The sequence below is a fragment of the Anopheles coustani genome, chromosome X, assembly GCF_943734705.1.
Source record: "Anopheles coustani chromosome X, idAnoCousDA_361_x.2, whole genome shotgun sequence".
Lineage (NCBI taxonomy): Eukaryota > Metazoa > Arthropoda > Insecta > Diptera > Culicidae > Anopheles > Anopheles coustani.
Genome location: NC_071290.1, coordinates 340,224 through 352,212, shown reverse-complemented (window position 1 = coordinate 352,212; position 11,989 = coordinate 340,224). Strand labels below are relative to the sequence as shown.

Genomic DNA, 11,989 nt, shown 5'->3' with positions numbered 1-11,989 from the left:
GAACCACGAACCACCGGGGAAACGTATCGCGGCAGCACCAGCCAACACCGACCGAAAGAGAGATCCACGCGAAGACGATAAAGGAGCAACGGAAGAGACGCAGCAACCCATCCCATCCATGGATCTTCCACCGGGCTCCCGAGCGCATGTGGGACCAGAGCGCGGGACGCGAACTTATGACGGACGGCGCGAGCTGGAATTGTGTTTCTGGCCTCTTTTTTCCTTGTTGTATTCTGTAGCTCCTTTTCGTTCCCTCACTTGTCCACAGCCAGCCGCGAAGAGAAGCGCGAAGGATGAGAAAAGCTGTAAGGCCAAAGTAATCGCGTCGCGCACGACGACGACGACGACGACGACGACGACAACGTTAACGCGCTTTCTCCCCGGAGCTTTTCGGTTGCGGCGGTTGTGCTACCTCTACCATGTGTGCCCCCAATGGCGAGGGCAAGATAAAGTTATCACATAGCGTCGCATTCGCACCTTTTGCGAGATCTGCCGGCGACAAACCGTGCCATGGGGAGTTTTGGTTGATTTGACCGAGCGACGTTTTGGGAAGACATCATTACAGCGAAGATATTTGGCTTAAACTCCAACAGGAGTACCTGGCTGGACCGAGGCACCATTTGGCGCTGGTGTTTGGTGTAAGTCAATTGCTCCGGAAAACAGAAAACAAAAGATTGACATGACACTAGCAATAAGTTAGAACAAGAAATTTTCTAAGGAGACGAGACGAGAAGCAAGAACGGGAGCTTGGTGCCATTCAGTGGCATTCTTACAGCAGGTGGAAATCGAATTCCCCCCGGCACATCGTGCTCTACTTTTACTTCGAGCGCGGTATGAAGAAGCAATAAGCGAAAGCCGGGACTTGGAAAACGACGCGCTTACCAAACTAACCAAAAATTCTGTACATCCTTGAAATAACCAAAGGCCAAATGATTTTCATAAACACGATTGGCCATCATCTATGTTTTCAAGACGAGCCGTTATAATCAGTTATAGTAGAGGATATAACCGTACAGACACAGGGGTTCGCGACAGCCTGGCCCATGAGCGCCGGTGCTCACCACCTTGAAGGCGTGGGTTCGAATCCGAAAATTGTGACCGGAAAGACCCTTCCCTGCTCAGGAGGACTGGCAATCCACGTACGCCAAGGGAAAAAGTCTAGTAAGCCCCTAAGGAGCCCGCGAAGACGGTCGCTACGCCAAGAAGATGAAGAATCGTACAGATGTTAGTGGAAGCGGGTGCAAGTAACGGCATACCCGCAACTGACGGCTAGGGCACTGCACTTGCGGTGTGATATCCCCAACAATATCAATACCAGTCCATAAGGCTGCAAAAGACGTTAGAGACAACATGGGAAACAATGTTGTGCACATAGCCTTGTCGTCGTGTGACATATGTTACCTTGAGCTTCACAACTCTGGCAAGCTCCGTTTGCCTCTAGTGATGCGGATTTAGATCAGCGTTATGGCACGTCGCGGCAAACAAGATGAACCTTTCGATAAGGTCTGCACAGCAGACTTTAACGCATCGTTTAGATTCACCACGCGCCGCCAGTGGGCCGTTTTTGGACTGCAGCTGCAGGTGGGAAGGTGCGCCTAACAAGGGGGAAGAAAAGCTGGGGCGGCCTTCGGGCAGTCTTCCGGAACTGCCCCCACGGCACCGGACCGGTTGATGATGCTCGACTGCCGATAATGCGCGCGTACTAAAGCTACGTTACGCATCGTGGGACCACGGGAAGATAACGGTTTACGAACGAGAAACTCTTTGCTTTGCCATTTTTTAAGAAACACGCACGAACCTAACCAGAACGCCACGACCACGGCCATAGCCCTGTTCGGTAAGGCTGATCTAGATCTGCATCGGATCCAGTAGGGCTCCGTAAATGTTGCCTGCTCTTATGAGCGTATTCACGCTTTGACGATGACGATCAATCTTTGAAGATATGCCACCAATATGCACTTCCTATCAGCGGCCTTTTGTCGCTAAACCTTTGACAACCCATGTGTTAATCAAGCAATACTATCTACGATCCAGTGACTTGCATGTTGCTGTGCAAAAAATCATCTAAATTCTAATGCACAGCAGCTAAGTATGCGTCAACAAACCGTGCCAGAAGTACCGACCTAAGTGCCGGCTTAAGAGGTCTACTTAGTTCGGCTTTTCCCTTAAATGAAGAGCACCTTTGAATAATATTTATAGCACACTTGTTGTAACAAAGATTAACAGTAAGCTACAGCCTATCGACGGTATCATGGTATCTGAAAAAAATTATGGAATTTTCCAAACACTGATAAGAACCTCGCCTATCTTGTATCCTCCTCTTTTTCCTCGCTTTAATTCCCTATTTATATTTCAAAAAAATAAATGTGAATTAAAAAAAGTCATTCAAAGCCACACCAACTACCGACTACACCACGACTGGCAGGATAGCACTGGAATGCTTTGCCTGAAGGCTATGATGCAGCTACACCGTGTTCTGATATGTCTAGAATTTGATTTACAACGCACTTTTGCTGTGGACGCTAGCTGTTTGCTTGTTTGATTACAGAGATTCGTCACTGTTCAACAGTCGGACGTTATACAACTTCCGTTTCTGTTGCCATTTGCCTAGCAAACCGTAGCAAACAGGTATGGCCAACGGGAACTGCTTGTTCTTGGTCGATGTAAGGCGTCTGAATTCATTATCTAGTCTGACCCCCAAGCGAATCAGCTCGACCTACGCAACTAAACCTATTTTGGCCCGTGGCAAAAGGTTTGCTTAACAACTTACGCAAGGGTCGATCGAAGCATTCGTCATAAACAAACCATAGTTTTGTTACTTTTTATCGATATTCGGTGCCGCACACATTTATGCTCGCGCACACGCACCTAATGAACATGTCAATGACAAGGTCTGTATATCTTTTTAACAGTGGAAAGGTTGATGCTTCGAAAGGCCTTGGTTAAAAAGCGGGTGTCGAAGCAAATTATGTACGTCGTCCGTTCATGGCGCGTTCCGCATGTTCCGAATCTCAGAACTGCTTCGATGCACTCGGGCAATCCATCCGAAGAGTTGCGGGCGGTTTGGAACAACGCGTGCGACGGCAAACTTGCCCGTGCGAAGAAAAACAGATAACAAACTCTAAGCTGAATCAACTTTTACGAAAACACGTAACTCCTGCAGTTACGGGCGGCTTGGAGCAACGCGTGCGTCGGCAAACTAGCGCATGCGAAGAAAAACAGATAACAAACTCTAAGCTGAATCAACTTTTACGAAAACGCGTAACTCCACTCCTGCAGAGAATGCCGAAGACGAGGGCTAGCACTCAAGCCATGCTCCACAGGCCGGCTCTAGAGGCTAGAGAGGCTAGAAACGCAACGTTGAGTATTGTTCCCTCGAGCTAGAGGCATGCGCATCATAAGCTGATGCTATTGGCGTGCTGCCAATTGGACGGAACATGCGGCCGGCCAGACCGAACCCGGGAGTCCACACACCCCCGAATATCCCGACAACGCATCCCCGGGCAGAAATCCGTTCGCACTTGTTAGTCCTATTTCCGGACTCAAGATCATTGGCCTCATCCACGTCAATCGATGGCTCTAGTGTTGTTCGATCGATTGATAACATCGCGGGTGATGCTGAGAACGCATGCACATTGCTGCTTGTTACATACCCTCCGCGCCCTCCCCATCTCCACCACTACCCTGCCGCTGACGGTGTGTACACAGCACTGGTACAGCACATAGACCACACCGTGCTTAATTGTAGAACGATCCTACACACCAGAGTACCGTCTACAGCGGTAGGGGGGAATGTTCGCGACCAAACAGTCACCGGGCATAGCATCACCACCCCTTCACACACACCCGCCGGGAACAGACGGGGTGTGTGGTAGATTTCAGCGGGACTCGACCAGCAACGCGTGAGGCCATCATCCTTTATACTGTGGCAATCTGACGTGCGCCGTAGTAGTTCGGCACGGGACGTTGACACGAGTAGCGCACCTCGAGTCTACTGGACATAGCATCGCTGGCTTCTTAGTAGCTCACATCGCAACAACAGCAGCAGCAGTCCCGGACATTCGTCTGGCGACACGATCACTGTGCGATTTGCGGTGCGTCCTAAGGTGTAGTGGCAAAGGCAAACCCGAAAACTGTGTGCAATGTCGTCGCCAAACGAACAACGCAACGGAAAAAGCGGTAGGAAATGGTTTAGTGTGTAATTTCGCAAAAAACATAAATAAATAAAATGTATATAGAACGAAGCAACCAGCATGATTCATGCGTGAAATGTGATAGAAATGAGATGCAGCCTTACAGGATTATCAACAGAAAGGGGGGAGGGGAGGTTTAAAAGTGAAGTGGGAACAACGACGGTGCCAATGCATGCTGAGCTCGATTCGTGTATTTTCTTTTTTACTTGCGTGCTTGTGGATTATCTTTTGCAAGCGGACAGCACAGTGGGCAGGGATAGATAACGAAACCTTATCTACAACAGTGGCACGAATGGACTTGTCTAGTTATTGCTAGCCTTTTTGCGCTAGTTTGCTGATAACCTGCACCATTGTGGGAATGATTCTGGATGAAGTGGCGTAGGGATTATCCTCGCGGCGATAGTTCTTAAGAGACAGACACGGCACGTGTAATCTACTGTATCTATGTGAAGTACCGTTTGGTATAGCGGAGAGCTCTAGGCATATCGGAGAATGCCTACTGCAACAATCAACCCCAAAAGTGAATCCAAACGATCAACATAACGAGGACTGCTCTTATAGTTGCAATTCTTGAGCTAGTGCAGCTACTGAATGCTGTTTTCGATTAAGCTAGGGCACTGGCGGGCGTACCCAGCCTATCTAACGGCGTGTTTTGTTCCTTTCATAAGCACCAGCAGCGGACAGTCACACCCAAAATGGAGTCGAAATCCTGGTCGATCCCACGCAGCTTCCTGCGAACGGGAACGGCTGCGGGTTGCCAGTTACACACACTTACAGCGAGGCCCTCGACATCGTCGGCCAGGGATGGTTCCACACGGTGCTGCTGTTCGTCGTAGGTCTCTGCCTGATGAGCGTGGTGAACGAGACGATCACCGTGGGCTTCATCATCTCGGCCGCCGAGTGCGATCTCGGGCTCACGTTCGCCGACAAGGGTCTGCTCAACGGGGCCGCCTTTCTCGGCGTGGTGTCGAGCTCGTACATCTGGGGCTTCCTCTCGGACACCTGGGGCCGGCGCAAGGTACTTCTGCTCGCATCGAGTGGCACGCTCGCGATGTCGATTCTGTCGACCTTTTCGCCGCACGTGTGGGTGCTCATCGGGACGCGGTTCCTCGTCGGTGTGCTGTAAGTCGCGCACGGTCGCCAACCTAAAATTCGACCTGACCTGGGAGCAATCCCGCATTTCCATCCACAGTGTCTCCGGAAATGCGGCCACCTCGTACGCGTATCTGGCCGAGTTCCATGGCGAGGCCAGCCGGCCGAAGGTGATCACCTGGGCAGCGATGTTCATGGCGATCGGTCTCATCTTCCTGCCGTCGCTGGCCTGGCTGGTCATCCCGCTGGAGGACCGGTTCGAGCTGCACCTGTTCGGCATGCGGTACACGATGTGGCGCATCTATCTGCTGCTGTGTTCACTCGAGCTGACGCTCATCATCGGCGGGCTGCTGTGGCTGCCCGAGAGTGGAAAGTTTCTGCTCACCAAAGGCGACACGGAGAAAGTGCTGCAAATTTTGGCGAAAATCTACCACTACAACCAGGGCAAGCCGGAGCACGTAAGTACCCGAGGAACGGGTGGAAAACTCACAGACGATCGCCGGCCGTATGGGGGTACAATCGACCAGGCGCTGGCAGTTATTAGCTACTAGCTAGTTCAGTTCAAGCGGTTGGAAATTAAAGCCCACGTCAGCTACGACGCGGCTGTGCCCCGTTTCCCAACAGGCCGGGTGAAAAACCCCATAGCGAACGCGAGCACCGCCGCGTGATGCTGATGAGCCGGCGATAATTGAACATGGGAAATGGGAAAAACGAGCGTCGGTCCACCGTCTTGACCATCTCCCTGGCCCAGGCTCGACCGTAAAGGCTGAGACCTCTAATGAGTGCCATTGTTTTCGTGTTTCGGTTTCGTGCGACTTTCTTGCCTACGCTCGTAGCCCAATTTCTCATACCTCATCGGTTACTACATCCCTTCGAGCGCTAGTTCTATTTCCTTGCTCCTACACGACTGCAAGCAGAAATTAAAATGTTGCAAGTTGTGAAGTCTGACAAGGGCCGAATTTACGACTCCTTACCCACTCTTCCGCAGAGTTTCCCCGTCAAGCTAATACGCCTGGACGCGATGGACAGTGGCTACGCGGATGAGGTACAGCGTCGCTCGAAGCTCGGCCTGCGATACATGTGGCAGCAGACCGTGCCACTGTTCCGGATACCATTGCTGTGGCACACGCTCAAGGCGTCGGTGCTGATGTTCGGCCTGTTCGCCGCCTCGTCCGGTCTATTCCTCTGGCTACCGGACATCCTGAACACGTACCTCCAGCACAAGGACATGAAGCTATGCGACGTCATCGCGCTGATGCATGCGAACAAGGCAGCCAAGCAAAGGGCCGCCGGTTCGGGGGCACCGGCGGACCACTGTCCCATTCCGATCGACGCCAACATCTTCATGATCACGTCCGCGATGGGTGTAGTCTTCCTCGCCTGCTACATTCTGAACGGCTTCATCATCAACCTGGTCGGCAAAAAAGCGCTGCTAAGTAAGTAGAAACGGCCAAAGATACGGCACGAAAGACAAAACCTTCCACAACTCTTCTATCCTTCTAATCAATCAAACCCCAAACAGCAGTTGATTGTGGAAAATGGCTCGAATAGAGCTACCAACTAATTTGCCGAACGAACTAGCGGACCGCCTGCCATAAACCCAATTAGTAACACTCCCAAGCAAGGTTTGGCTCCTAAAAATGGCTGCGTCAGTTATCACATTAAAGTCATCGTCGCAGAGTGTCGCGAAAACAGCGCACCGGGCTTAATTTACGTCTAGGCCTGACACTGATTTCGATTTCTGTCCGTGCGATGGCTAAACCCGCTCTAGCCCTCTTTCCCACCGAAACAACACAATAGAAATTACCTTTTCCCAGCTGGAAAATTTCCCCGCGCGCGAGAAGCCATCGTAAAATCGAACCATTTTCATGCCGCTCATGGGGAAAACTCCAGACTCACTTAGGGGAGGGATTGGGAAAACCTTGAACAGGGCAACGCGCGAGCGGGGCCTCGACCCGCGCGTAACTTCATCATTAACGCAGCCGTCCCTCGTTCCCCCACCTCTCCACCTCTCGCCTTCTCACCCAACCTGCGCAATATGATAGTTCTTCTGCACCCCTACCGGTTGCCACGGTTAAATTGCATTGATCAAATCCGGCACATACGTGTGCTCCGTTTTCCACAACCAATTGGCTCTCTCTTCTTCTACCCATATGGAAAACTGCTGCATTCGCCATCGGCCGGAGAGTTTTTTCCAGTTTTTTTTTTTTGTTTTGTTTTGTTTTTCTTGCGCTTCTCTGTTGTTTTCCAGCGTTTTGATTCCTCTTGCTCACTTGCTGCTTCCAATTTTCGTTTTTCCTTTTCCTCGCAAAACACTACAGACAGCTGGTACGTGGTGTGCGGTGTCTGCGGAATTGGTGTGCTGTGGACTTCCGATTTCTATCTGACGCTGATACTGATCGCAGCCTTCCTCTCATCTGGCTGCCTCGGTGGCCTCGTCAGTGCAATATCGGTCGACCTATTTCCGACTAATTACCGGTAAGCATTTCTCTACCATTTTACCGTTCTCCCTCCACCCGCTTCTCGGCTTCACCTCAGCGCATCCCATTCCTAGGCCACAGCTAGGCTTCCACCGCCATAGTCATCCCAGTTCGAGCTCCCTCACAATGCTATCTATGGGAGTCTGTGTTACTTTCTTCTTCTTTTGCGGATTTCAAACGTTCCACCGAACGGGTGGCTGTCCGGAGGATGCAGACACGAGGTGTCGATGGGTTTTGCCACGCTAACGCTCGCGTCGTTTCCGATATGGGCGCACGGGTTTCGGGGCGCTAAGGGCGGCATATATCTAAACGACCACCGCGGAAAAGCGGGCCAACCATACCATCACGCCGCAATGCACGCATGGGGATGGCGTGGCGGAAGGATCGAAATGATGTTTAATAGTAATCATCAATTTAATTCACTTCGGAGAGTTTCTTTTCCGCGCGCAGTGATTCCCGGTGTAGCCCGCGTATTTTTTTGCATTTTAATTTCTTACTGCTATACCAAACCAATAAACTTTCTTCGATTTCAATGCTTGGACAAATAAAAGAAAAGTTTTCCGCGATACCATTAGGAGAGGGGTCATCAGATAGTAAACATAACAGTACAATCATTAGGCTATTTGTTTGATTCCCTCCCAAGCGGATAGCGTTACCGTTAAAGCGTACAATTAGAGATAGAGAAAGAACTGTCCACTAGCGTTCTGGTTTTCAGACCAAACAAGAGTTACCCTAACAAGGTGTTACTACCAATGGAACAAACATTGTATGTTTAAAAGTGGAACCAGTAGTGCTTCCATTAAAGCGTGTCAAGGTTGCATTGAACCCCAATTCGTACAAATGGTGATGCTTGAAGTCAAGAACATTAACACAGTTCAATGTGATACTATACTAAATACATAATTAATATTTCAAATATTTGTAGCAATGAAAAAGTAAATCTTCAGGCTAGCAATCATTTTGTCGGTCACTGTGAATAACGGTTCAACTTATTAATGCATAAACCTTAAAGCCTTATCATTCCACACTAAAAACAAACTTCAAAATGGTATGCTCACTGCCATTCCATTTAAAAATAGGCAGATGCATATTGCGGAAGATGTTTTTCATGATTAAACAATTCATATCGGTATAAAAAGATTGAGCAAAACATGTTTAGTTGTACTTTCATTCATCATCGTGACATATGAACCCATTTCTTCAATAATAAATTCATTAGGCCGTCAACGTGAGAATGATATGTTGTTTTAGGAGACAAACTCAACAACTGTCGCTGTAGCTCATACGTAGGAGGTTAAAGCCCGTCTGCAACCCGCAAACATGTGTTCATACTCATTTTCGTGCAAGTTAAGCTCCGCACTAAAACTCGTTCCTTCGACCTGCAGAGACGTATACCAATCATTATTAACACATTTCTTTATTTCACCTTCCGTTATGGATCCCCGCCGCAACTGTTTCCCCGGAAAACTAACGGGGCCGATCGTTCAATCCATCTCATCACGCCGGCCAACCGTTTCAACGACAAACAACTACTAGAGCGATGGCGCTCTGTCTGATTCTCATGACCGGTCGGCTGGGTGCTATGGCCGGCAGTAATCTCATCGCCTATCTGCTAACCTACAGCTGCGATCTAATATTCATTCTGTTCGGTGGTTTACTGCTAGGTAAGAATACCTCATTCGGGGATTTTTTTGTCTCATAGAGTTATAGGTACAGCAGTAGAACTTCCTGCAAAAGACGCTTCAACGTCAGACACTGTGATGAAATGAGAACGCGATCATAGATGATGGGATCAAAAATAACAACTCCACTTGTAGGATGGTGAACGCCATCAAGGTATCAAGCGATAAGTTCTGCAAATGAAGGCTGTTATGAATTGTGGATGTTGAATACCACAATTTTGGTTAGAGAACAGATCTGTTATCGAAGTACACGGGTTGTTACACACAATCCCCGCGTAACCGACACGGAAGTCATTTCAGTCATTCGGTTAACTGATCGGTATTGGTTCAGTGACGATGGTGTATTAACATCACCCTGCCACGCTTTCCTGTGACCTGCCACTACGTGTACCGTTGATATCTGCTCGCGTGGTCCTTCGACCGGTTCGTCTGGCCAGTCGACCACACACGCGAAGACATGCATGGGTTCTCTCTATTTTTAAGTCCATCGTCTTTACCGTATCTTTTTCTACCCTTCCCAATTCCAATTCCATCCCGCGTGGCTGTCGGACTCCCGCTGCTCTCGACACTCTAACGGATATGATGATAACCCTTCCCATCTTGACCGCGCGGCCGCACGGAACCGAACCGTTCCTCACCCATCCATCCGCCGGCCGCCGTTCATCGATTGCAGTCTGTGCCTTAATTGGAGCAACCTTAACGGAAACGTGACGGACAACTATTCCAAAAATGTTGAATTGCTGCTGGCCAACGGGCCCACCGCCCGCTTCGTCGCATGCTCGATCGTAGCCTGGTGTCGATGTCGACAACAACAAAAAAAACATCAAAAACATAAAAACAAAAAAAAAGCTAGAAATCAACTACCAGGAGCGTTCAGAAGAGGGCAGCTCGACTGAAGCTGTACTATATTTTCTTGCTGCAGATGAAAACAAGAGAAAAAATAAACCAAAACGAAAACTACCGCAGCAGCAGCAATGGCCACAACAACAAAACCTGCACTTCCCAAATATGGACCGGCCACATCGCAATACTAAACAGATAGAATAGGTAATGAAGCTCGGTTAGTGAGTACAACAAATCAAGTGTCACGTTAGAGCAAAAGAGAAGTTTACACTGTTTTCAGAGCTAGTTCTTCTGTATAAAACTGTTCTTTGCCTAGGCAGTAAATTGCAGTAAGACAGCATCAAACTGTTTTTTGCAAAGATTAATTTCTTTTTGAAATATAATAACGGTTCATTAAAAACAATCCTGGAACGTTTGATTGGTAAGATAACGCCTAGAGATAACGCCAAAGTTGCACTTAACAAGCTTAAAGTGCTTCATAACAATACCAAAAACTAGTACCGGCAAAGAACAGATTGATACGGACAAACTGACCCTGAAAACAGTGTATCGCGACTGCTGCTAGATCAAAACACGTTAGAAAAACACGAAACGCGCATGGAGCAGCATTAGCTAAAATCCCAAGCAAGTTAATTATGCGAGGCACGAAGTAACCCGTACTACATATCAGCAGGCAAAAACAGGTCGATCAAGTTTGCCTCTTAGCAGTGGAGATCATGTGTCGATACAACCCGGCCATAACTATAGAGTGATTTTAATATTTTTAGCAAGTGTGGATCACATATCGAATGGTCGGTACTAAGGTGTAACGAATGTGTCTTGGAGTAAATAAAATGCATTACACAAAAAAAGAAAATATAGTAATGATTAATATCAGGAGCATTAGCAAACGACAACACGGAGGCACACTTTCTATCTTTACATCCCACCTTTATACAGCAAACAAGAACATGAGCATTCGAGCAACACCTAGCCCCCTTTCTAAACGGCTCACAAAAATAGTGTCGCATCACAAGACCATCCGGTGGTTAACGACTATTCAATTAAAAGTGTTACCTTTCGCGGAGAAACAGTCAAAAGAGATTCGCATCATGATTGTGATGGATGTGGTTGTACGCAGCACGACAAATAATCATACTCTTCCGGAGCTATGCGTTCGTAGATGAGCTGCTGGACGAGTGCTCGGAAGAAGTAGGTCGGAATGTGTCTATTGCTGGTAGATATCTGCCAACAGGCAGACGGTGGAACCAATGAAGTGGTAGCGCACCGTGTAGCGATAGTGAAGATTTCTGTTTTCAATCAAGTGTCCTCCTATCAAACACAATCGCCGTTTAGTTACTTTCAGTAAACCAGATAGCTATTGGCGAGGTGATCCTTCTTTACTATAATACGAGTACATATATACCGTTGTTACGAAAAAACATAGTTTAAGATAAAAGCACAGCAACATTACCTAAACTTTTCATTTCCATCCGCTCACTATTAAAAACGACCACAAACGCCATTTATGTATTAGAACATTTTTCCCAATCAATCCAATCATGCAATTCAAAACACTATCTTTTGCTGATTTAGTTTAATAACTACGCAGCAAAGCTTTGGTCACCCCCTAAGCTTAAACGATGCCTTACGACTTTGTCAAAATATACCAGAACATGTATATATACCAACATAGTTACCGTAATGTACAGAACTCTAG

General features: G+C 48.2%; 1 protein-coding gene across 1 annotated transcript; it reads left to right on the top strand.

Moving 5' to 3' along the window:
* The first annotated feature begins 1,222 nt into the window (after nt 1–1,222).
* Nucleotides 1,223–10,696, top strand: LOC131268743 (synaptic vesicle glycoprotein 2B-like). Its single transcript, XM_058271021.1, has 7 exons — nt 1,223–1,244; nt 4,862–5,315; nt 5,386–5,743; nt 6,274–6,721; nt 7,607–7,763; nt 9,302–9,429; nt 10,121–10,696. The coding sequence occupies exons 1-7, from the start codon at nt 1,223–1,225 to the stop codon at nt 10,156–10,158; spliced, it is 1,605 nt and encodes a 534-aa protein (XP_058127004.1). The 3' UTR covers nt 10,159–10,696.
* Nucleotides 10,697–11,989: the final 1,293 nt, after the last annotated feature.

What these genes read in the sequence shown, in the direction of transcription:
- LOC131268743 (XM_058271021.1), top strand. Translation starts at nt 1,223, where the DNA reads ATGTTAGTGGAAGCGGGTGCAA. An exon ending in ACCAGGGCAAGCCGGAGCAC is followed by an intron (nt 5,744 to 6,273) that starts GTAAGTACCCGA and finishes ACTCTTCCGCAG; the next exon opens with AGTTTCCCCGTCAAGCTAAT. An exon ending in CGGCAAAAAAGCGCTGCTAA is followed by an intron (nt 6,722 to 7,606) that starts GTAAGTAGAAAC and finishes AAAACACTACAG; the next exon opens with ACAGCTGGTACGTGGTGTGC.